The sequence below is a fragment of the Aplidium turbinatum genome, chromosome 13 (assembly GCF_918807975.1).
Source record: "Aplidium turbinatum chromosome 13, kaAplTurb1.1, whole genome shotgun sequence".
NCBI classification, from domain to species: domain Eukaryota; kingdom Metazoa; phylum Chordata; class Ascidiacea; order Aplousobranchia; family Polyclinidae; genus Aplidium; species Aplidium turbinatum.
Genome location: NC_137484.1, coordinates 8,209,576 through 8,235,638, shown reverse-complemented (window position 1 = coordinate 8,235,638; position 26,063 = coordinate 8,209,576). Strand labels below are relative to the sequence as shown.

The window sequence follows — 26,063 nt, the reverse complement described above, 5'->3', positions numbered from 1 at the left end:
GTAATTAGTTACCCATTAAATAATTCAAGACAGTTTTTTTTTTCATTTTTCGTATTAGTTTACCACTTAACATTTCTTAAAAATGATTTTGTGGTTGTGTCCAGCTTTTTGCTAGACAATGATTTCTTGGCCATATCTCGAAGTTTGGATTGGTAAGCATGAGTGACTTTGATTGCTTTGTCCAACTCTTTCTCACTACTTGGGGCAGAAGCCCTTTCCTCAACATCAGTGACCATGCCCAAAACTCTCTCAACAACATGATTTGCAGCAGGCATGTTCTGTAGCACAGCTTTGAACGATGAAAACTCCTCCATATGGTGCCAAGATCTGGGATTTTAAGAGTCAGACATTCAAACTTGGGAAAAACTCTAATGAGTTCAAAAGAGTCTGGTCCGATCAAGTCCAGCAAGCGAGTGGAGTTTTGAATAGTATGCATTTGAACCAAGCCCTTTCCAGTAACGGCTCTCTCAGAACTTGATCGAAATGTTTGCATCTTTTGCCACATTCGGACCTTGGTGGATAATTATGCTCACACAATCACTTGCAAAAGCAAACACAACGTGGCGCTCAATGAGGTACCACAGGTGCAGGTTGAGTTTCAGGCGAGCACCAACAGCCATTTCAAGGAAAAGGTCCAGGTAGCCTATGTTGCTTCATTTAGGAATGGCATTTGTGAGAGCGTTCCACATTTCTTAGTCATTCACTTCAGCATTTGTCAAACTTGGAGATGTAAACTAATATTTAACATAAAAAAGCGTTAACATACTGGAAGAAGCCAGTTCTTGCAGTGGTACTGAAATGTTTAAATAATGAGGCAGAAGTGTTGGTTGATGTGATAAACACGACGGCCAAATGGATCAAAGAATGAAACAAGATACGTGATTGAAGCACTGAATGCTGTCAATTTCAACATAAAAATAGTCTTGGGTCTGGTTTTTGACACAACTGCAGTAAACAGTGGTTAGAAAAGTGGCGTCACCGTTTCAAAGCCATATAGGACACAGTATCCTTCAACTAGCCTGCAGGCATCATATCATGGAGCTTGTTTGTGGTGGAGCAGCTTCAGTGGTCTACGGTGACACAGAATCACCACATGAAGCTGTATTTAAAAGCTTTGCAGAAGTTTGGGTGAACAATATATTATGTTTAAGTTTATAAAACTTTCCAAACGAACAACAGAAAATTGAATTGAATTAAAGAATCAGTTCTAGATTTCTTGTTCAGTTGGCTTCAAAATGGAATAAACATACGAGAAGATTACAAAAAGTTGGCTAAATTGTCCATTCTTTTTCTTGGTGGTACATTCCGGCGTGGATACAATATTATACGTTCAAGGCTCCAAGTGTGTTTAGCACGTATGATGGCGAAGATCATTTATACCATTCAAATTGCCTTGTTCAAGCAGTCAGTTATCAGAAAATCCAACTTTTACAAAATATTGTGGCCTTGGGAATATATATTCACTGGCTGCTTTTTTAACACTTTTTTATGTTAAATATTGGTTTACATCCCCAAGTTTGACAAATGCTGCAGCGTATGACTTGAAAATGCGGAACACTCTCAAAAATGCCATTCAGCTCACCTCTAAAAGAAGCAACATAGGCTACCTGGACCTTTTCCTTGAAATGGCTGTTACTGCACGCACGAAACTCAACCTGCACCTGTGGTACCTCAATGAGTGCCACGTTGTGTTTGCTTTTACAAGTGATCGTGCGAGCATATCCAGTATCCACCAAGGTCTAAATGTGGCAAAAGATGCAAACATTTCGATCAAGTTCTGAGAGAGCCGTTATTGGTAAGGACTTAGTTCAAATGCATTTCTAAACTCCACTCGCTTGCTGGACTTGATCGGACGAGACTCTTTTAAACTCATCAGAATTTTTCCCAAGTTTGAATGTCTGACTCATGAAAGTCCCAGATCTTGGCACCATATGGAGGAGTTTTCATCGTTCAAAGCTGTGCTACAGAACATGCCTGCTGCAAATCATGTTGTGGAGAGAGTTTTGGGCATGGTCACTGATGTTGAGGAAAGGGCTTCTGCTCCAAGTAGTGAGAAAGAGTTGGACAAAGCAATCAAAGTCACTCATGCTTACCGTTCCAAAGTTCGAGAAATGGCCAAGAAATCATTGTCTACCAAAAAGCTGGACACAACCACAAAATCATTTTTAAGAAATGTTAAGTGGTAAACTAATACGAAAAATGAAAAAAAAAAACTGTCTTGAATTATTTAATGGGTAGTTGCAGTGGTCAGTGGTTAAAAGTTAAGTGGGAAAGCAATAAAGCTTGTCTATGATTAAACAAAAGTTGCTTGTATTTTAAATTTTGTGTGATTAGTCAATTAGTGTTGTATATTGAACTAAAAGTTTAACATTACACGTTTATGGGGTACACATTTGGTCAAAAATGTGTTTTTTGCATTTTTTTCATAAACTAAATGGTTTAGACCCCAAAACCCTCTGGAAGTTAGATAGGAAACCATGCATTCTGCTTCTTCAAAGCCAAGTTTGAGCATTCTAGGCCTACCGGTTGCTGAGATACAGCCAGATTGGCCGATTTTGACCCGGCGGGGGGTACCGGCCCTCTGCTAGGGCGTCAAATGTGAACCAATCTCAACAAAATTTGGCAAGGTGTCATTTAGGACTATAATGCAGAGGTCTAAACAAGAAAAAGTTTAAAAATCAAAATTTATTTTTTTTTGGGTCACCCTAATGGGTAGGCTATGCCATTTTTAAATTACTGAATTTTCAATTTTTTTAGTTCAGGGGGGCCCGACATAATGTTAAAATTTGCGTGCTCAGGTCGATTTTGCATAAAATATTGTTTTTTATATTAGTTTTGTATTTCGATTGAGCCCCCTCATGGGTGGACTATGCCCTTTTTTAAATTACTGAATTTTCAACTTTTTGAGTTCAAGGGAGCCCAACAAAATGTTAAAATTTGCGTGCTCAGGTCGATTTTGCATAAGATATTGTTTTTTATATTAGTTTTGTATTTCCCTTGGGCCCCTTCATGGGTATGCTTTTTTTAAAACTACAGAATTTTCAATTTTTGCGTTCAGAGGGGCCTGACAAAATGTTGAAATTTGCATCTTAACGTCGATTTTGCATAAAATATTATTTTTTATATATATTAGTTTCATATTTCGATTGGGCCCATCATGAGCATTCTTTTTTTAAAAACTACAGAAAACACATATTGCAGCGTGAATGATTATTTCAGTTTATTTCAATGCTTTAATTTCAGAATTAGTGTTTTAATTTCAGTGTAAGTCTGGGTGCTTCAATGTGAATATTTGGGTGTGTATGTTTTAATAAGCAATTGATTGATCAGGTTAGGTTACAGCACTACAGCAGTGACGATCGGTGAGGGAAAGCAAAGAAAGCAGTGCTTACCTGAGCGAAAACTATGCAAAATATAATGACTGAATTCTAGGTTTAACTTCTTATTATTTTTATCAAGTCTATTTTAACTTGAAAATTACTGTGTTCGTGACTAGAATTACTCGTAACGCTTGTGAGTAGTCTAAGTCCTCACCAAACCGCATGTCTTGCCTATAAATGCCAATTAACGCAAACGCTTTTGTCAGAAACCATCACTGAAGCTCCAGGGAAATCAACTTTCAAAGTTGCTTTCCCAGGTTCAAAAATGTCAAAAAACGCCTTCGTTTTATCCAATCCTCAATCGTTTTGCAAAACGTCACCAGCTGCTTAGCCAATCAGATGTGTTATGGTATGGTTAGTTGTGCTTTCCCAGTGACGTCATGCGTATCTCATAGCGGCTGCTTTTGGTTTCAGACGAAAGGAATACAACCTCTACGCATGAGTGATTTGCGCGCTTGTAACTATAGGCTACTGAGTACGCTGAAAATAAAGCTGGTTCTCTTACCAAAAAAAACATAGATTCTACAATAAAACATGCAATTCCAAAGGGTACATTAACCAACCAGTAGGCTACTGAAACAGCACAAGTGTTTTTTAAATTCTTTTGGGTCAATAGACTGACATCACAAGTTCAGAGCAAATTTACTTGTGTTCTTCAAGAATGGACTAGCTTAATTTATAGGCTAATTATTTGCTCTTTACTAGTGCACCAGTCCAATGCATGTCTTAAATGCTTACAGATGACATTGACAATAAGTTTTTGTGCTCAGTCTAAAAACGCAGCCAACATTCTAGACTAGTCCCAGTTTGATTGATTGATTAAATCTTTATCCTCGGACTGGGAAAGTCCGAAGATTTTGTTTTGGAAATGCTCTCAGAGCGCACCAATCTGGAGCGGTGTCGAACCCACGTCCTTTCGAACGTCGCGCAGACGTTCTCACCACTCGGCTACGCAGCCGACGAATGCCGACGATTACGCAGCCGGACATGCATCAACGCAAGATGAGTAAGTCTTTTTTGTGTCATTGAGCTTCTCAAGCATGTTTTCAGGCGTTTAGAGCAGAAAAGAACGTTCTGATGATGCAGCTGAAATCGGGAGGCAAAGACAGAGCTCCACGAATTTCCGCGTTTCTTTGAAAAGATCTAGTGCTTGGAGGTTTAGTTGCGATAGTATCTCAGCGACCTTTTTAACGGAGTTTGCGATTTTTCCACTTACAACATCGCTGAGCAAGGTAAGTTGCGTTTTTAGGAGATTATTCTGATGGCATCGGGTAAGCTGATCTCAGTATCAGACCTTTCGTCACCGTTTGCACAGCTCAGAAGGGCCTTCTCTCTGTTGGCTGCTGTAAGCAGATCCGCTTGGTTGAATCTTCGATCAAGCTCAGCTTGAACCAAATTAAGGGCTTTAGTGTATTGCCGTTTCCACGCTCCTTCTCCCGCAGACGACAAAGCATCCGATTCCTCTGTGTTTCGAAATCTTACTGGAGTTTTGCTCACTCCGGGATCTTTTGGCGTCTTTAGGTTATTAGCAGACGTAAAGACGTTCGCTGCTTCTATAGGCTTGTAAACGGATTCATATTTTCTGAGATTTTTGATCCGTTTGTGGAGAATGGTGATGGATACTAAAGCTGTAGAAGCAGAGATCTTCTTGTTTTGGAGCTATCTTGCGACGGCTTCTGCAGGCTGAAAAACTTTATCGCTGCAGGTAATCGCAAAATAAGGTCGCATCGTGCGTGCTTGTTTTACCAAGCCGAATATCTTTGTACGTGCGTCTCCTCTCATTGCACTATTTTCTGTCATGTCTGTCAGACATTGCAACAGGGTAGGGTAGCACTTAACAACACGAGCGAGGGCAGAAGCACGAACGCACCAACGAGTAGGACACAAACCCAGCAAATTGCAGGCAACGTCATCGGAACCAAAAAGTGACATGAATAAATATTTACGTTTAGACGATTCACGAATTACAACTGCAACTGTTTAAATGAAGTGGGCATCGGCAACAAGCCTCACCTCCTTTACAAAGTTATGTACCTTAAATTGTCAGAATTTTCTAGGGGAGGCTGAAGCAATTATCGAAAATTCCATGGGGGCTGAATTAGCTCTAGGGGGGGCTGCAGCCCCTTGAGCACCCCTACTTCCCGCGCCCTTGGTAGGCTACAGTATTTTTGAGTTTTTAGTACTTGTTGAATGCTTTTGCTATATTGGAATGGAAGCAAGTTTCATGGAGGCAGTGCTGGAAAATAATTTTGTCCTTTTGCAGGGCCAAATGTCATAACAGTCTAACTAAAATCGAAAAAAAGTTTAAAGATTACTGAAAGTGTGATTTTTGCGTAGAAAATCATAGGTCTTTTTTCTGTTGAAGTACTGTTACTTAGGCCTACTAAGTAGCCTACAGTACAGAAGTGTCCTAATTGCAATGCAATTTACTTTTTCCATCACTGCAGAGAGGTGTTTTTTAAAATATGCTTAGTATACAAACAAATATTTTTTCATATTTCTTAAGTTTTCCGTTTCGTTTGTTTTCACTATTTATTTCTTAGCAGTTTTCTCCGGCCAGGCCTTTCCAATCTTACTCTTGAATTTCAAGAACTGTGTCATTACTGACTCAAAACAGGCATTCTGTACTTATGCAGGATGTTTGTAAAGGTCTCGATACATAATACAGTGATAGATGTAGATACATTTTCATTGATAGCACTTGAAAATAGACATATATTCAACTTTGTTTTCTACTGAGTTGACCACTTGCTGTAGAAATGAAGAGAAAGTGACCCTCAATCGTGCTTGAATGCAGTTTCACTCAAACAAGCAAAGAAAACTAAAGGAGTGAAAATAAGAAGCAGCCTATTGATCCTGAAATGAAGTTGGTATTTCTTAATGTCATGAACAATAGCAATGCATTCATCCTAAGTTTGCTCTCCTAGTGTCTGCAGATTTCAAGGTCAGAAATGGTATTGTATGTTAGTGTAAAGATGTATGCACACATATGCAATGCTGTGTCAGCTATGCCGGATAGTAATTGCTATTTTATCTTCGAAATGGATGTTTTTACCCACTTGTTGCCATGGTTGCAATCAGGTGCTGCCAGAGTTAGGATTAAAGTTAGGAAAGGTTAAGGTAAAAGAGTTAGAGTTAGGAATAAGGTTAGGGTTTTGATCTTTGCCCAGGACTAAAGAACATTTCCAAAATACAAGTTTTTGTTTTCAACAGCTATAAACTTTTCCTCAAAAATAGAGCAGAATTCCTTATCTGGCAATGCTATGGAGGCTACATAGTGTAAATATAGCCACAGCATTTTATCTTTGTGTATAACTAGTGTGTATCTGTGAATTTAAAGTCATATTTACACCACTACATTACTGCATTCTTTGTGAAATGGTGGAGTAATAATACTTTAACCTAATGTATTCTTTGTATTATTTTTTAAACAGATCTGGTTTTAAAATAAAAACATTGTCGGGAACACCATGTATGCATTGGTCTTGTGGATTAACGCGCACCACAAATTTTGCTTGTGATTTGTGAGATATCAAGACATGTCGCGCTGGGGGGCCCGGCAGCAACATCTGCACCGGGGCCCGGCAAGGCTCTTGGAGGCCCTGTTTGTGAAGCTCATCACTGACTGGTTTTACATGATAAATGTCAAGGATAGCTATTCTGCTATGAACATGCAGGATGAGTGTCGTCAGCCGTGGATAAAGGACTACACTATTTTCAAGAAGCTTTGTAAAATTTTTGACGTGGTGTCCCCTTGAGCCTGGACAGGTGGTCATGATCGAATGAAAAGACACGAAAACAACTGCAGATACATTTGTTGTGTCAACAAGAACCAACATTCAGGCTGCACAGTTATAGCTGAGGGAGTATAATTCCAGTCATGTCCTACCTGGTGTGTTTGCTGATAAAGCGCTTGACAAGTTCTTTGGCCAAGCCAGACAACGTAGTGGCGGTAATTTCTATATTAATACTGTAGACATCAAGGCAGCTGCTGAAACCAAGAACCTTCTTGCTCTTTTGAATGATTCTACCTAGAGATGTAAATGCAAAAAAACGAACCGTTTTAAAAAAAAAAAAAACTTGGGCCAAAAAAACACTCTTTTTTTTTTTTTTTTTTGTTTTTTTTCCTATTTTTCTGGAAAAGTTGCAAATTTTTTACAATTTACAGCTTAGTTTCATTATAGTGCTCTTGAAAAACATTAAACTAGTAAAAATGGTTTTATGGTTGTGCTGAAATTACTAATTGTTTGTGCTTGGCAGCAGCATATGTTTTTGCATAGTCCTACGTTATTTCGCTTTCTTTTTCATTCTCAAGCATGTTTGTGGCAGTAGACCTGACAAACATTGAATTAATGCAATTTGATACATGACATAATGTGGATGAGTTAATCTCTTTTTCCTTTTATGGAAATTACCCTACGATGTTAGTATACCGGGACTGGTTATTCTTGTACACACTCAATGGGTAGATAAAGTTTTGGAAAAAACAAGACGGCAGTATTCAGAACACACATTAGGCTACCTTGTTTGTGGTAATTTACTAATGCAAGCTATTGACAATAGCTTGTTTAAACATGTTTTTTAACTGAAAACTTAACAACGATGTATATGCTTTATAAATGTTGAAACGGAAGTATTCCTTTCGTGTGTTGTAATGTAACTTGTAAGGTCTTAGACACTTTGTCATTGATGCTTCTTGCAGATCATTTGTGACATAATGCAAGAGATCTTATCACTGATATTTTTAGCTATCAAAAGTAAGTGCATTTGTCGGAAAAAGCTTAGGTTAATGTTCTTTTCAAATGCCCACCATCCATGTTGATTATTGCAAGTAACTACCAACCCTGAATGAAGAAATTTTCCATTTAAAGTGGAGTTTTTCAGCACTGCTCAGTGTTCACATAATGAATAAATGCTTCATAATACTTTTCCTGACAAGTATAAAGTTTTACCCATATTCCCGCAATGCAGGATATTACAAAACATACATCAAAGATGAAAACTTATTTTATTTGGGAACTAGGCCTACTACTTTTTGAGATGAAAAGAAATTGACCTCTTGTCGTTACGCACCAATAAAACCATGATGCGTAGCTTTACAAATTTTTTTTTTTGGTAGAGGAAGGATTGACGAAAAGTTTGGCAAAAACAGAAAAGTGCTAAAGTCTCAAAGTCCTGCAAACTACAGTAGTTCAAATTGGATGGATTAAGTGCAACCATACTTCTTTTAAACATGTCTATGACAGCACATTGGTGTGATTAAAGGAAAACAAAGAAACATGACATCACAAAGGAGTATTGAACCTCTTCAGGGAAAATAAAAAACATCAAAATGTTTCCATCTTTCACTACATTTAAATGTGATTTGGGCTAAGGGAGCGTTCAAATAACACGTAACGCTGTTTTTCCGAATTTTTGATCCCCCCTCCCCCATGTGACGCCAACGTAACGTTTTTGTCAACCCCCTCCCCCACGTGACGCTTTTCCATTACAAAGCCCGTTTTGCCAGTTTATATCAAAATTATGACGTGGAAACACGTGCTGATAAAATATCTTGGTTTGTATGCACCTAAAGCAGGGGTGTGCAACCTTTATTACAGGAGGACCAGATATAAATGTCTAGGTGAAACCGCGGGCCGCACGTTTATTTAACATATGCTTTCTAGGAGTTGCGGGCACAAAAAATTAGTTTTTCTGTTATTCGTGTTATTCTTATGGCATTATTAGGGGACCTTATCTCTTTGTAGAAATAGTAAGTTAAGACGCATAAATTTCTGAAGAAAACTGCTATTCGAATTTATTGTCACACTGACTTTAAACGAGTTCAGTGAGAAATTTGCAGCTGAATTCTTTTCCGGACGACTTCTTCTGTCTTATAAAAAAAATTTCGCACAAATACGTTGAGCCAGAAAGAGCCATTTTTGAAGCCATGAATTTTTTCAAATATGGAATGTCATCTTGGTTGAGAAGTTTTCGGTAAGAATGGCCAAGATTCATTTTTAAATACTTTGCTATCAAATCCGTTTTCTCTTGAAGATCAATCAGTTCGTTGGATATCAGCTGGTGCTTTGTCAATGTCTGTGTTGAATGGCGAAGAGCATAAGATTTGAAGTCCTTGAAACGAGCCAAAAATTCATACAATAATTTTTCAAATTGGTCCGCAAGTTCAGTTTTCTCCTCAGGATGCATTCCATAGTCTCTCAAAGTTGGAAAATGGAAAAAATTTCCTGTCTGTATATGGGCTTTCCAAAGTCGTAATTTGTTTATAAAGCCTTTTATGTGACTGTTACAGACGGTTGTTCGCCTGGTCAAACGTCATGTAGAAACCGTTCGGGTCTACTGAATATTACGTCATGGAAATTCCTAAAACATGAGCCAAAATTGCACCATCGTCCGTAAGACTCGTGTCAGACCGGTTTAAACCTGTTTCAGTTTGAGACCTGTTTGGACATGAAATATTGCGTCACGAACTGCTCTCGTGCCTTTGAGTTATCACAAATTTTTCTGATTCATTCTCGAAGTTGTTTGTTGGAAGTCGGTCGCACATTTAACTGGTTTATTTGGTGCTTGCTAGCTGGACAAATTCTCCGTCTTTTATCTAAGTAATCTGTATCGTAGTGACAGTTTTTAGAGGTGCAAGGCGTTGCATTTCGATAGCCGCGGGCTAATTTTACTGGAATACACCTTTGAATAGACGTTTCGAAAGTGTGTTTATTTTTCGGTCATTACGTACAGACGAACGGATTCGGGAATCTTATGTTACAATTTTCCCACGAAGAGATTATGGTTTACCGCTGTGACCATAAAAAATAAAAGACGAGTTCTTGTTAGCTGGTAGGCCAAGAAGCACTAGAAGCACACGAAAAATAAAAGACGAGTTCTTGTCAGTTGGTAGGTCAAGAAGAAATTAAAGCAAGAAAAATAAAAAAACGATTTTGTTAGCTGGTAGGCCAAGAAGCATTTGAAGGCATAAAAATAAACGACGTGTTTGTTGTCAGCTAGTGCAGAAGAACTACTTAGAAGTACAAGAAATAATAAAAGAAGATTTGTTGGTTGGTAGTCTACACTCTTACAGAAGCAAAGAAAAGTAAAGACAATTCTTCTCAGTTTGGTACAGAAGAAAAATAACTTTGACATTCATTGGCAAGAAAGAAGATTAAAAGACAATCCATCTGTGCTTGTAGATTCAAGTGGAAGAATCCAAGCAAGTTTTGTGGACTTTAGGACTTCATACCCGTACAGCTACGGTATCGTGCATTTAAATTCTTTTTTGTATTTTTACGGTCTTGGCAGTTAAGTTTTTTATAACTACTGTAGCCTAATAATTTTGTGTGTTTGTGTAACTTCATTTTTTTAATTGTTAATTTAGCCCCAACATTTAATATGTCTACACTCGGTGGCGACAAGGACTCGACCGCCGTAGACTCGACTGAGTTTAAGCCTGGTGATGTTCTTTGCGGTCGGGCAGGCCATTCTGGGGAGGGACCCAATAACGATGAGGCTAAGTCAGTTCGAGAGGCCCGGCATCTTAGACGGGATATTTTGACTCAAATTGGGGAACTTTCTGTAGCCCTAGGTTCTTTGAGTGATAAGCAGGAACTGTTAATTTTTAGATCTAAGTTCTCTACTTTAGAAGAGGAATTGCTGCATTTCCATGCTCTTTTGACTAAAATCTTTAACTCTGCAATCTTGGCAGAACTTCGTGATAGGGTAGATCCCGAATTTAACTCTTTAAAACATAACTTCGAACAAAAAGTAAGTGAGTTCTCAGATAGGTTGGATGCTGACATACATCATGAGGATAGCGCCTCAGACGTAAGCACTAGGATGTCTGAGAGCTCGTCACGGATAGTTACACAAATTAACCTACAGTTAAAACGAGAGGAGCTCCAGATACAAGCGGAGGCCGAAGCGAGAGCTGAGGCCATACGAGCAGAGGCCGCCGCGAGAGCTGCAGAGGCCGCCGCGAAAGCCGAAGCGAGAGCTGCTGAGTTCGCACTCAAAGACGCTCAGTTGAGGGCTGAACAACGTAAAGAGGTAGTTTTAGCTGAATATCGATCAGAGGCGGGCTCCCGGCGTAGCTCTAAGAAGAGCTCTTCTAGGCATTCCAGAAATGAACATCAATCGCAGTTTAATTTATATAACCTTTTCCAAACGCCCGTTCAACCTGTGAGTGGACCAGGGCAATCCACACGTTTTCCAGCTGTTTCAGGAGGTCTCGGTGCCGCGGCTAAGGGTCTTCCGAATGCTGTAGAGCCAAGGTCTGCGAATTACAACCGAACTCCTCCCCCAGAGCGTACAGGTCACGGGGCCGCCATTAGCAGTAATGTTTTGCCCCCTTCACAGTTTTCTGCGCCGCTAGGTTTTGATCGCCCAGCTACACGTAATTTGGGTGGTTGTGAGAGGCGTATCGCGTCTCCTGATTTTAACGTGTGTGAGGATCGTGATCGGGCTGTGCATGTGACTGAGCCCACTCAGCCCCTTAAGGAATATAGCTTGTCTTCTCCCGCTAAATCGAGTTCTCAACAGCAGGATTGCTTTTTTGAATACCAAAATAGTAGGACGTTTTTCGATAAGGCGGCCTTGATTGGTTACGATGGTAATAATATGCCATTTATCTTCTTTAAAAATCGTGTTACGGCCTTAATGGCAGCTTCGCCCTTTAAGGGGACTCGTTTGACTTTGTTACAAGCAGCTTGTGTTAGGACAGCTGCGCAAACGATTGCTAATTTGGTTTCTGACACCCCTGGCTTGTCAGAGGAAGACAGGATAGAAATGTCGTTAGCTCGCTTGTCCCAGCGTTTTGGGGTTCGTGGAGGTCTTTTTGCAGAACCGGAAATTAGAAAGTATCGCTATGGTAGCAAATTGACTTCGACCTCTTCCAGTGATCTGAAAGAATTTAAAGATGAATTGTCGCAGTGTTTGCTTTACGCGCAAGCTTATGGTCAGCGTGATAAATTGGAAGGACGTTTTGTTTTGGATTTGGCTAAGCGACTCCCGTTTGACGCTAAGCAGCGTTATCTTGACTTTTTAGGTGATCAGTATGGTGGCACTGATGAGCCTACCTTTCAGAGTTTGTTTGAATTTGTAGTACGGGAGGAAACGCGTAAGTCGACTGATTTTAGCATTATGCTAATGGGCGATTCTGGTGAGTCGCAGCAATTTAAAAAGTTTGGCAAAGGAAAATTGCCTTCATGTCCGGTTAGGCAGACGTCCGTAAAACCCCATGATGATGTGATGTCAGGGAGTTCGCAGTACTCGACTGTTGTTGGCGCACCGCGCGGTGGTGAAGCCAGACGTAAAAACCTACCGGCATGTATTTGTTGTTCGTCACGTGGTCAAGTTGAATATCATTTTTTGTCTAATTGTAAAGAATTTTTGCGCTTGACACCTAAAGATCGGAGAGATGTCATTGTGAAAGCTGGCAAATGCTTGAATTGTTTGCGCCAGCATATGGTTAGGGATTGCGTTCATGCAAATAACTGTCGTAACTGTGGGCCTAACAACGATAGGAAACACTATTTTCTTCTGTATGATTTTTATGTGACGTCACGTGATTCTCTGGATTCGGTTGGGAAAGATGATGCTCGTGCCAGAGTTCCTGTGCGTAATGTTAAGATTGGAAATGTTAAAGCAGCCTTTAACCGCGTTACTGCTGCTCGTGTTTTGAATCCAATGACTGGCAAATCGAAGTTGGTGTATTGTCAGCATGATCCTGGTTCGCAGTTGACGTTTGTTTCGAGTGATTTGGTGTGTGAACTTGATCTTAAACCGTACGATAAAGCGTCGTTTAAAATGGATACCCTGGCTGGTCAGAAAGCTACTTGTGCTGACCTTGTCAAACTCAACATCCAGTCGTTAGAGACAGATGAACTGTTTTGTGATATAACTTCGGTGGTTAACCCAGCTTGGGCTGACGATGTTAAAACTTTACCGCATAAACAAGATTTAAATGGTTTCCGTCATTTTCATGACGTGAATATGTTTCATTTGAATGATTGTAGTACTGTAGATGTACTGATTGGCAACGACAACGCTTATTTGATGTGTGCAAAAAAAGAGCGTGTTGGTGAAAATCGTAGTGAACCACATGCTTTGCTCACTCCTCTCGGTTGGTTGGCTTGTGGTGGTAAGTCACCCTTAGATGAAAGCGTTGCTAAAGTGTGCAGAGTGCAGACGTCTTCAGAGTCGGATGTCATCTCTGGCTTTCAGCGTAAAATTGAGTCTCGTGATATGGAAATAGCAGACCTGAATAAAGTCATTCAGGATTTGACGTTGCAAAATGAAACCTGTGAATTGTCTCGCAATGATAAGTTGGCTAGAGAACTTGTTGAACCGAATATTGAGTTGAAAGATGGTCGATTTGAGATACCTGTTCCGTTGAAGGAAGATATTGATCTACCTAACAATTTTGTGTTGGCGTCAGATAGAGCTGCTGCTTTAAGAAAGAAAGCTTTAAAACAACCTGAACTTTGTGATTTCCTTACTGACACCATGAAAGATCTTAAATCAAATGGCTATATTGAGCGTACTGGTGAAGCAGGAAATGTCAAGGGATTTGAATGGTATTTACCATACTTTGCTACGTCACAATTAAAAAAGCGCATTGTTTACGATGGCAAGTCTGAATTTCGAGGAACTTGTGTTAATGATGTAATGTTTTCGGGTCCTGACTTGTTAAACCCTCTGGTAGATGTCTTGGCTAGATTTCGGCTTGGTAGATTTGGTCTCATGGCTGATGTGACTAGATGCTTCTTTCAAATAAAGTTACCCGAGTTGATAGAATCAGCTGAATTTCACAACGCCCTGAGACAGAGAGAGATAAACTGGGAATTTTTTACCTCCGTATGCTCCGGCGCAAGGTGGCGCCTGGGAGGCAATGGTTAAACAATTTAAAATCGCATTTTTTCACATTTTGGACTCTTCAATTCGTAAGCCCAAATTTATTGAACTGCTTACGTACACAGGCAGTGCCGTTCGGATCGTGAACGAACGCCCTTTGGTACCTTTGAGTGACGACCCTAGGGATTTTACTGTCATCACCCCTGCCTCACTTTTGACCCCATACTTAGACCCATACTGTGCTGTTGGGCAACCACATGATCGTGACCAACTAAGAAGGGATTATCGGTTCAATTTGTCACTTTCTCATCAGTTTTGGAGTAAATGGATCGATTTTTACTTGCCAGGTCTTCAGGGCCGGAAAAAATGGCTAAAAATGGCCGAGAATTTGGAGCCTGGTCAACTTGTAGTGGTAGGTTCTCTCCAGGACATTGGTAAACGTGGGAAGTATCAACTTGGGAGGGTGCATGAGGTAGTTCCACAAATTAGGAAAGGGAAGCCTGTGGTTCGTAGAGCTAAAGTTGCCGTCTGCAACTATGATGAGAGTACGGGGAAAGTGAAAGTAGATTATGTGTTGAGGGATATTTCGTGCCTCGCCCCCGTAAAGAACGCCTAAGTGTTAGGGTTTGAACCTGGTTTTGTCTGCGGTGGCCGACACTTGTCTGAGCCCAGAACAGTCGGTTATTATCGCAACCATGGTATATAGCGTCATTTTTTGCGTGTACCTACTACCTATGGTACCAATTTCATGTATCGTCGTGTTTATTCTTATTGCTGTTCATTCTTTGCATGCCCTTTGTATTTGCGTATTAACTTAAACGTGAGTGATTCAAACAATTTGTGTATCATGTGTTTTTATTCATTGGCTCACAATTGTCGTCAATTCTTTTTTAGTTATGCCATGTCAGATTGTCATAACTAGGGGCCGCTATGTTACAGACGGTTGTTCGCCTGGTCAAACGTCATGTAGAAACCGTTCGGGTCTACTGAATATTACGTCATGGAAATTCCTAAAACATGAGCCAAAATTGCACCATCGTCCGTAAGACTCGTGTCAGACCGGTTTAAACCTGTTTCAGTTTGAGACCTGTTTAGACATGAAATATTGCGTCACGAACTGCTCTCGTGCCTTTGAGTTATCACAAATTTTTCTGATTCATTCTCGAAGTTGTTTGTTGGAAGTCGGTCGCACATTTAACTGGTTTATTTGGTGCTTGCTAGCTGGACAAATTCTCCGTCTTTTATCCAAGTAATCTGTATCGTAGTGACAGTTTTTAGAGGTGCAAGGCGTTGCATTTCGATAGCCGCGGGCTAATTTTACTGGAATACACCTTTGAATAGACGTTTCGAAAGTATGTTTATTTTTCGGTCATTACGTACAGACGAACGGATTCGGGAATCTTATGTTACAATTTTCCCACGAAGAGATTATGGTTTACCGCTGTGACCAGTGACCATACATTTGATTTGCATACACTGATTTTTTCGCTGCAGTCTTGTATTGAGATCATTCAGGTGCCTAGTTATGTCAACCAAGAAAGCTGGATCGCATATCCACTTTTTGTCTTCCATTTCAGCTATTGGGTACCCTTTAAGTTTTAAAAAATTCACGACTTCTTTCCATAGTTTGTAAAATCGTCGCAACATGCATCCCTTTCTTAACCAACGCAACTCGAAAAAGTACAGTAGCTTACATCTTTATGTGTCGTGTTGAGACCATCCAGAAATTTTTGAAGCTGACGATGGTTGAGCTCTCGTGCTCGAATGAAATTACTGCCTTAATAACCGCGGGCTCAAGACGTGTTTGAACTTCAAGGATTTTGCGCACAAATTTTGCTCGTGCACAATACAATGAAAAATTGCTATGTCATCATCGATTTTTCTCTCCTTCAAGGCAGACTTCAAGAGACCTATGAATCCAATGCCAGTTCCGGACATGGATCAAGCACCATCAGTTACGATTCCGCATAAGCTGTACAAGTCCAGTTTTAGCTTCTCAAAAGCATCAATTATTTCAGTAAAGATGTCAGCACCAGTTGTCGTGCCCTTCATTGACTGTAGTGACAGAAGCTCTTCCGTTTCGTTCAAGTCTTTGTCCACTCCTTTTTACATATATGGCCATCTGTGTTGTGTCCTTCTGGTCCGTACTTTCATCGATCGCAAAACTCCATGAAACAAAGTTCTTCTCCTTATCCCTGAGAGCGTCACTAATATCACAAGCAAGATTATCGATACGCCTCGCTATCGTCCACCGTGACAGACTTATTTTCTCGAACTCACTCTTCATTTAGGACACATTTCTTTTGCGACATCGATAAGACATTGCTTCACAAAATTACCTTCAGAATACGGTTTTATAGTTTGAGCTGTTCCCTGTGCAATTCTGTGCCTCTGATCTACTGACGTTCCAAATAATTAAATACAATCGGATTAGCGGTGGCTGGTGGGAGATTTCTAAAATGGTTAACAGAAGGTGCGAAATGTAACCTGCAATAATCCACTCTAATGAATTGTTCGCACGTAGACTCCCAGACTAAACTAAATTATAAACACGTTTCGCGGGCCGCACACAATTCAAAATTGGCACATCTTTGCGGGCCGCACAATTTTTCTTTGCGGGCCGCATTTGGCTCGCGGGCCGCACGTTGCACACCCCTGACCTAAAGCTTACGTTTGAGACATGAAATTTTAGCTATATTTTTTTTTTGGAATTAAAACGTTATGTACCGTATCTACTGAAAACGTTTAGTAGCCCACCCGGTTCAACTCAATACAGGGCCGTAGCCAGACCGCAGAGCAAGGGGGGGCCGAAAAAAATTAAATGATTTTGGCATTTCAACCTCTTAAATACCGGTATCCACAAAAATTAAAATATATCAGATTAGTGTAAAGGCCAACACTGGTCTCTTATTTTATCTGCTAGTTGAATCACGGCAACCATATTACGGTACAATGACCAACATAACACAGCAGTTGTTGTATAAATAGTGGTAGGCCTACTTGTTATGAGCAAAAACTTTTAACTGGCTCGAAGAAGTTAGTGCCGAGAATTTTGATATATATGATTACATTCCGCCTATGCACCCATGAACTCAGTAGCGTAGCCAGGAATTTTGAAAGGGGGGGAGGGTTTGAGGGCCAGCAGGCGAAGCCAGCGGCGGGGGGTTTGGGGGACCTCCCCCAGAAAATTTTGAAAAATTACTTTGAATTTGGTGCATTCTGAGAGCATTTTCAACAAAAATTTGGGTATGAATATTACTGTAAAATGGTGCTGTCCGGTGGCATAGCAAAAGGATAAGATCATGTTTTCTTCAGCATTTTTCGGTAATAAAGCTAAGTCTCTGTGTTTTCTTGTTGCTAATTCTTGGCTGAGATATTTGAATATTTGGTGTTGGCAAAACTCGCTCATTTAGTGCAGTTTCGTTTAAAATTAGGCAAACTTTGTTTTACAGACATAGAGACTGAAAGCATCATTTTCAACATCGTGACGTCACACGCGTGCCAAAGGGGGGCGTTGTAACCCCCAAAACCCCCCCCCCCACCCCTTGGCTACGCCACTGCGTGAGCTAGTCTATTGCAATTGCAGTCGTGGATGTTTGGATGCAAACCGTCTCACAAACAAGTCTAAATCGATAGATTTCGATACAAAATATTCAAAGGCCATAAGCACCAAGTTTGCCTGTCTTGGTTGTAACATGCTCCGTCTAGTGGGAGCGTCAACCCTTGTTAACACTGAGAATCCACACTCACAAACGGCAGTGCTAGATCCAAATGTAGCAATATCTGCTAATCATTATAATTTATAATAATCATTATAATTGTAGCTGTTGCTCGAGAATATTGGGATTTTGCCAGATGGGCAAAAAATTTTTCAGGGGGGCAAGGCCCCCCATGGCCCCCGGCTGGCTACGGGCCTGACTTAATAGAACCACCCTGTCCACAGCTAACACATTCTCTACTCTCTATGTCTCTACTTAGTAATTAAAACAGATATAGTTCAGGCTTTAAGTCAGTGGTTTTCAACCAGGGTTCCGCGGAACTGTAAGGTTCCACCAGTATGTCTAGGAGTTCCGCAAGTTTCCATTCAAATCCGAGAGTCTATTATATTATTATATGCATATTGTTTAAATATATAGGCTAATCAAATATTGATTAGGTTTGCCACTAATAATAAATTTGCTACACTTTAACACGTTCGTTGCGATCCCAAATTTTCGTTGTTTTCTTGTGGTGCGACAACCTTTAACTTTCTGCTTTCCCGCCAAATTTTGTCGACATGTTTTCTTTGCTTCAAGGAGTTCTTTCAGACAGTTCGTTTGTACACCGGTGGGTCAAATTGGCTTGAACGTGTTAGAGATCATTTTGTTTTGCCAGTAGGCTATTAGGTTTTTTACAGTTTGTAATTTTATTGTACATAAATAAATCTGAACATGAGTATTTTAATTTTATTAATCAAATGATGTTTTTTGCATAAGGTAATTAAATTATTGAACAGGGGTTCCTCGAGCTTTTGGAATGTTTCATTGGGTTCCGTTCCACCAAAAAGGTTGAAAACTACTGCTTTAAGTGATGATAAGTGATACTTTTATTTGCAATTTATTTAAAATAATACTTTCTAAACCGGTCAAAATTTGCAGCCATAAAAAGGGCCAAATAAGACCAGATTTTCTGGCCTTATTTGCATCAATTTTTTTAAGCCAACTGCAATTTAAAAAGGCCATATTTTTAGAATTTGGCCTAAGAAAAGGCCATCTGGCAACCCTAATGTTGTTCACTCACATCAAAGCAAGCTTTGTGATGTAAGAATACTGCCTTGCAATTTCGCAATACAAGGTTTTGAGCACTTAGAACTTGTATGGATTTACGAGAATTACAGTACCTTAGTTGATACTTGATAGAGATTTTGTTGATGCTGAATAGGTGCTGTTGGATATGATTTCAGCTTAATTAAGTATCCATACGACGATACCAGCCAGCACAAATAAACTACCGTACTCGTAAGCGTTACGTAACGTTTTGCTTGAACCCCCTCTCCCCGATGTGACGCTAACGTAACGCTTTTCATAACCCCCCTCCCCCTCGATAGCATTACGTAATATTTAAACGGTCCCTAAAAGTTGGGACTTTAGCACTACACTGCTTTTTCCAAACTTTTCATCAATCTTTCCTCTAGCCAAATAAAAAAAAAAATTTTTAAAGTTACGCATCATGGTTTTATCGGTGCGTAACGACTAGAGGTTAATTTCTTTTTATCTCAAAAAGGAGTATCCAAAACTTGTTTTAATGTTCATAAACAGATAGCCCACTCCGAAAACATGGGGATACAGGTAAAAATTATCCAAATATGTTGAGCGGTTCTTGAGATATTGCCGTTTTTCTATTGCTCCTTATTTATGAAGCCACCTAGTGGCTAAGGTTATTTCACTTATAACTCGAGAACCGCTTGTGTAGTTTTCATCAAGTTTGCACCAAATACACATCAACTGGAACAACCTCTTGATGTTGTACTGGAAAGGGTGTGGTGTGCTGGTCAAAAGTGCCTTTGTGAAGCAGAGAAACAGGACACTGACCACCTGGTCCTAACTTGCCCATTAACCAAAATCCCAGGTGGCTTCGAAACTGTACACGAATGTGGTACTGCATTTAACAACTGGCTGGACCAAATTACAGACAATGCTTGAAATGTGCCAACCATAGGACACTGTTACTATTATTTGAGACGATGAGATTTCTTTATGGCTCGTGTGTTGAGACTTGAGATCTACAAAATTGCCATGAAACAATATACCAGACATATAGTCTGATTTGAAATAAGTTATACGAGTTATGAGACTGTTTGTTTGTTGAAAGAGACGCTAATGCAATGAGTTTACCCTAATTGCTGCATATTGTGACATTCAATGTCAAAATAGGTAAAAAAAAACAAAAAATCGAATAAAAAAACAAAAAAAAAACGATAAAAAACAAAAAAGACGAGCTCGTTTTTTTTTAAAACAAAAAAAACGTTTTTTTACATCTCTAATTCTACCCCACAACTGTCTGGGTGATGTTGAATGCGATTCTAACATTCATATTGACGATTATTTTCTGAATAGGGGGAAGGTTTGGTTAGTTGAGCCGGGTAACGGTTGATCCATCCTGTTTTATCGCAACGTCGGGCATGATTAGTCAACCGTTTAATAACGAAAATATGGAAAAACGTGAAGTCCATCAGCACATGTAGTTTTAGGGATTTTCTACAAGCAGAAAAATTGTGAAGCAGTTAAATGTAAAATGGTAGGTAAAAGTAGTTTTGAGAAAAATAAGAAACGTGTTATTTTTTCCTACGATGTTTCATCGTTGTCTTAATCGAAATTCTGGGATAGGTAAAGGTATCTTACTCTTTGTTTTAGTAGTTCTCGTTGCTTGATTAGCCAGTTGGTTATTGGCAATTTTTTATGAATTTTGAAAATGGCGGCGATGTTAACAGTTGAGCCACTTGCAATGTTCACGGTTAAGCCATGTCTTTGTCATAAGGAATGTAGTTTATGAGCCGATGGTCCTTACGTACTGTCCTAATTTTGTTGTACCGTACTGTAATTGATGCGTAGAACTGGTGGCGTAGCCGGGAGGTGGTCCACTGCCCCCTTAAACTTCGATAAAAGTAATTCTCTCTGTAATGCACCAGTTTGAAGGTAATTTTTTTAGCACTCCTCCCCTTATATTTTTCTATAGCAACGCCACTGGTTGCTAATGTTCGTTTTCTTCACAAACCTCGCGAAATCGTTTCAGAAAGGTAAAAGCACCTTCGTCAAAGTTTCCTATTCAATGATTCTCAGTGTTTTCAGTGATATAAATTTCTGTTCGTTCAGTTTTCACTGTTATTTCAGTTTAAGACACTAGACACAATACACAGTTTAAATATTTCTTGATTGTTTATTTGCAAGATGTTCAAGAGAAGAGTTTATTGTGTTTGATGCAGATTGAGCTCTCTTTTGGGATATCTTTTGGAAGTGAAATCATAGTGGATCAACCGTGAACAATGGGTGACTCAACCGTGAAATTTAGGGTATCATTTGAGCCGGATGAATTTCAATTTCAAAATGCCGATAAATGATATAAATCGGGGTCAGTCGCAAACACAAACATGCTCACAAGAACCGCAAAAGACTGAAATTTATCATGATGGATTCGGATTTTTGGTAAAGTTTGTCGTTAAATTTTTATTGCAGAAACATCGATTTCTGGCTCAACTAACTACACCTTCCCTGCTGACACTGCAGAGCTCATTGCTTATAATGGCTCTATCAAACACAAGATTGTTTTTCTGGTTGGATATTTAGAACACAAAATTCGATCTTATTTGTCGGAAATTGAAAATGAAAATTTCTACGATGATGCAATTGATTTACCATTTCTTCATAATTTGAACCGGGTGGACTGATGATACACAAACTTTCAACAGTTCATTTTGTTTGTTCAGTACATCACATGTTTGAGAAGTAGAACTTTCACTGCTGTCGAATTCACGTAAGCCAAATTTTAGCACATATCAATAGCCCAATGGCTAGAATTAAAGCAGCTTGCATGACGGATGTCCAATATTTTTTGAAAGGATTTGTTCTGGACAAAAGCGACTTGCTTGTGCAGGAGAGAGAAACTTTCTACTTAAGTAGGCCAGTAATATGCAGTTACAGTGTTTTTTAAAAAAAAATATGGCATTAAATTAGCTCACAGCTGACGAATAACTTTATTGAATATAGGCTACTCATCTGCTCTGATATAGCCTAGGCCAGTGGTTTTCAACCAGGGTTCCGCGGAACCCTAAGGTTCCGCCAGTAAGTCTAAGGGTTTCGCAAGTTTACATTCAAAACCGAGAGTCTGTTTTATTATTATATGGATGCATTTTGCTTGTTGGTTGAAAAGGAATATCCTACAATTGTTCAGAAAGCGCTGCGACTTATGCTGTTTTCAACCTCCTACTTGCGTGAGTTTGGATTTTCAGCTCTGACAACCATCAAGCACAAGAGACGAGCACAATTGAAGCGTTTAGAACGAAAAGTGACTAAGTCACAAAATACTACTAAGGAGATATTGACATGTACAGTTTTCAATTGCATTGTAAAATCAAGATTTAAAAGATTTTTTTGTTTTTACCATATGTCAGTGTCTACAACCCCAACCTAGTTTTGATTGCACTATTAATTGATTTTTCAGTTGAACTTGTCAAAAAATATTGATAATATTCTTTTTTGGACTTATGCACTTTTCTTCAAAATTGCTGGACTTAGGCACTTTTAGACACAAATGATGGACTTAAGTACTTTTAAGTGTTCTATAGGCCTAACAGAATTTGCCATCTCTTACTCCAGATACTACTGTAAAGTGAGCTATTTAAATATATTTGTTCAAACCTCGTACTAATATGACATTGGAATAATCTGCAATGAATTATTTTGGGTTAGAAATATGTTGAAAAAATTAGGCTAGTAGCACATAATAACTCTTAGGCTACTGGTAATTAATGGGATAAAAAACAGGTGAAGTACAAAGACTTTTCCACCTTCATTGGCAATGTACAGTAGAATAATAATTGGGTTAGGCCTACTAGACTACATAACAATAATTGGGTACACTCTCAAAACCTTCTTCCCTTCATTAGTAGTGTAGGCTAGTATAGAAGTAAAGAAGACTGGTAGATAGGCTAGGACCTTTACAGAATAACTGAATAAGTTATAAAAATAATAGTCCAATCTAATAGGCTAGCTACTTAATCTTAGGTTAAGTGTACTTCATTTCGTTATCTGCTGGCACCAACACTCCATCGAATAGCCTAACCATCTCACATGAATATTGAAGTCTGCACTGCTAAACTTCTTGCAAACTGGACTGCTGAATTTGATTCGAAAGCAGTAGGCCTATAAATACTACCGGTATTTGATCACTTATTTGCAAAATATCTACAATTAAAAGCTGATAAAAACACTACCGTTTTTAACACTACTAATGATCCTAATCCTTCACCTACCCTACCTAAACCAAAGGCAGTGTCCCAGTCTAAGTAACCGGTAACTAGCTAATGACTTTATATCCTCTAAAATGGAACCCCATCAAAAAGCAAAAAAAAAATCATGTCACGTGGTTAAATGACTCGACGCTATTGGTCAGAACGGACTTAGCTACTTTTAGAAGAAAAAATTACCTTTTCGCTCAAAACCTGTATTCGAAAATGATGGCTTAGCAACCTTTATACCAAAATATTTTTGTGTCTGGTGGCAAAGGACAATGAAAGCAATACGTTTTTGTACTTAACTCAATTCGAGTGAAAATGTGACTTAGTCACTTTTCGTTCTAAACGCTTCAATTGCTGTCTGGAAGATGAACTTTGTGTGTGTCTGTTAAACACACGACCCAATAGTAAAGACTTGTGCAAGAAACACCAGGCTCAAGTTTCTCATTGAATTTTTTATGAGAATAAATGTAATTTTTTACAGTTTGTATTTTTATTGCACATAAATAAATCTGAACATGAGTATTTTAATTTAATTTTATTAATTAAACGATGTTTTTTGCATAAGGCAATTAAATTATGGAACAGGGGTTCCTCGAGCTTGTGGAATGCTTCATTGGGTTCCGTTCCACCAAAAAGGTTGAAAACCATTGGCCTAGGCTGATGTCATTGATGTATCTCGAACCAGTTTGCAGTTATCTTATACGTTTTAAACGTATACTGAATGTTAATTCAAATTTTTGTTTCATTGACTTAAGTAAAAACAAACACCCATTTTTGCCAAAATTGTAATATTTTTGCGACTAATCAGCTTCAAAAGACCTTTCATTGATATTTTAGAACAAAACAAGTGTGAAAAATCGAATCCTTGCCCCCCAAAACCCTGTAACAGACATCAAAAGCAAAGTTTTATGAATAATTTATACCACATTTTAGATGGACCCAAGTTTGGATTTGGGACCCAAGTTCCAAATACCGAGCATAGCAGATACTAGTCCTTCTATTTAAGGTGTCTATGCTACGAGTATGCAACAAAACGTTAGACACGCATAATTATTGAGTCCTCATTTCCATGATTTTAACGATCAATGCATTATACAGACTTACGTGTTTTATCTCTTGTTTCGACAAAACGTTGACCTACGAGAGAGATTTACGATTTACGAGAGATCTTTAAACAGCCTTTCCCTTCTCCCTCTTCCGGGATGTATGGGGGCGGTTTAATGCGGTCCTGATAGGCTATTGTTTTTATTTAACTGACTTAAGTTTTTTTAATTTGATGTTTTTGGTAGAAAAAATTACTATAAATAGACAAATGTGGGCATTGATTTGCCATCACTGCTATAACTTTGATAAGGCTAGTGTTGTCTAGGGTCAAGACCGCAATAATAACTGCTTCAAACTTCAAAGCCTCCACAAATATGTGAAACTGCAAGGATAAAAAAACTCGTAAAGAAACTTTTTCAATCCGACCTTACAAATTCTAACAATCATCTTAAATTCTTAAGGGCAAGCGAAAGTGAATTGCCAACTAACAGAAATCTAATAGCCATATAGCAACAAGTAGATTATAGCAGTATAGCCAGCGGCTGGTCTATCAACTACTCAACCGTGCAACCCACCCAAGATTTAATTCTAGTTTCATTCCATCATAAAAATAAAAACACAACTTAAATGTTTCTTTCGTTTACAGAAATCTCATAAAATAAACGAGGTGCAACCAACGACGCAAATAGCTTATTCTCACTTTTTGTAAATTTACTGTAGCCTACATTTCTTACATTTATAATTTTTCTTACATTTATAAAGAAAAGAAAAAACTTTTTATTATACAAATAGGCTGTAAGGTTAAACCGACTGCTTGGTCAAGAATCGGTCAGTCATTCAGTTAGTTAATCACCTGTAAATCTGTTCAACATTGCGGTTCGAGTTACTTCCACAGTATAAGGAGAGTCTTCCAGCGGTTGTGGTACGGCACTACGATGTATTGGGGTCATGGTGCTGCATGCTTGTGGTGACGCACCACTTGGAAATGCACTTGTTAGAGTCATCATGCAAACACTTGCGCACAGAATGAAGACGATCATATCTCCTGTTTGTAGTTGTTGTCACTAACAAAAAGAAAACTATGTCAATAAACCAAAGCATAGTATGGTTTGGTCTAACGGTTCGTGACAATCTTTTTTCAACCTTTGGAAATTCATCTTTTAAATCCAATGAGAAAAAACGATTTTACTTGACACTTGTTTGTATAAAATTATCAGGTAAATTAATTATGATAAGTGATGATGGTGATTTACCTTTAAGCTTGCAATAATTAAAATTTAGTATCTGGCACTTCTAACTTTAGATAAATTTATTTCCTCAACAAACTGCTTATCAGTGTAACCCTAAAAATGTGAATTGAAGCTCTGAAAGTAAGTAAAAGTTTATTTGCGTTTTTGGTACTATAAGCATACTATGCAATAGATTGAGTATTGCTTTTAGCAGCATAATCGTTATTAACTTCACAAACGTAGATACAAACGACCTATTTTAGTTTGGTGCTGCGAGTTCGCTGTGGTAGTAGCGGTTTGCACTAGCTTTCGGAACACAGTTCCTTATAGTTATGTGCTATGAAGAATCGTGTTTGAGCCAGTTTGTGTTGGTTTGTAAGGTTCTAAAAATACTATCATCATCATCATTAAGTTCCTTTCTGGTAGAGGAAACACTGCGGAGGCAAGTTTCTTTATTGTGAGATTTTCTATTGCAGTTTTGTAATCAAGTCATGATCAGTCTTTAATATCACTACTCTCAACTCTTGGTGGTCTGCCCCTATTCGATTTCCATTCATTTTTCTTTCTATTTGCATA

General features: G+C 38.8%; 1 protein-coding gene across 1 annotated transcript in view; it reads right to left on the bottom strand.

Annotated features, from left to right (window-relative positions):
- Positions 1 to 25,620, bottom strand: part of LOC145782558 (putative defense protein 3) — a 41,557-nt gene extending 15,937 nt beyond the window's left edge. The window contains exons 1-2 of the mRNA XM_082594364.1: positions 25,512 to 25,620; positions 25,112 to 25,322 (exon numbers count right to left, since the gene is read on the bottom strand). Of these exons, the coding sequence (XP_082450490.1) occupies positions 25,112 to 25,298 (187 nt within the window). The 5' untranslated portion in view covers positions 25,299 to 25,322; positions 25,512 to 25,620. The remainder of the gene's footprint in view (positions 1 to 25,111; positions 25,323 to 25,511) is intronic.
- Positions 25,621 to 26,063: the final 443 nt, after the last annotated feature.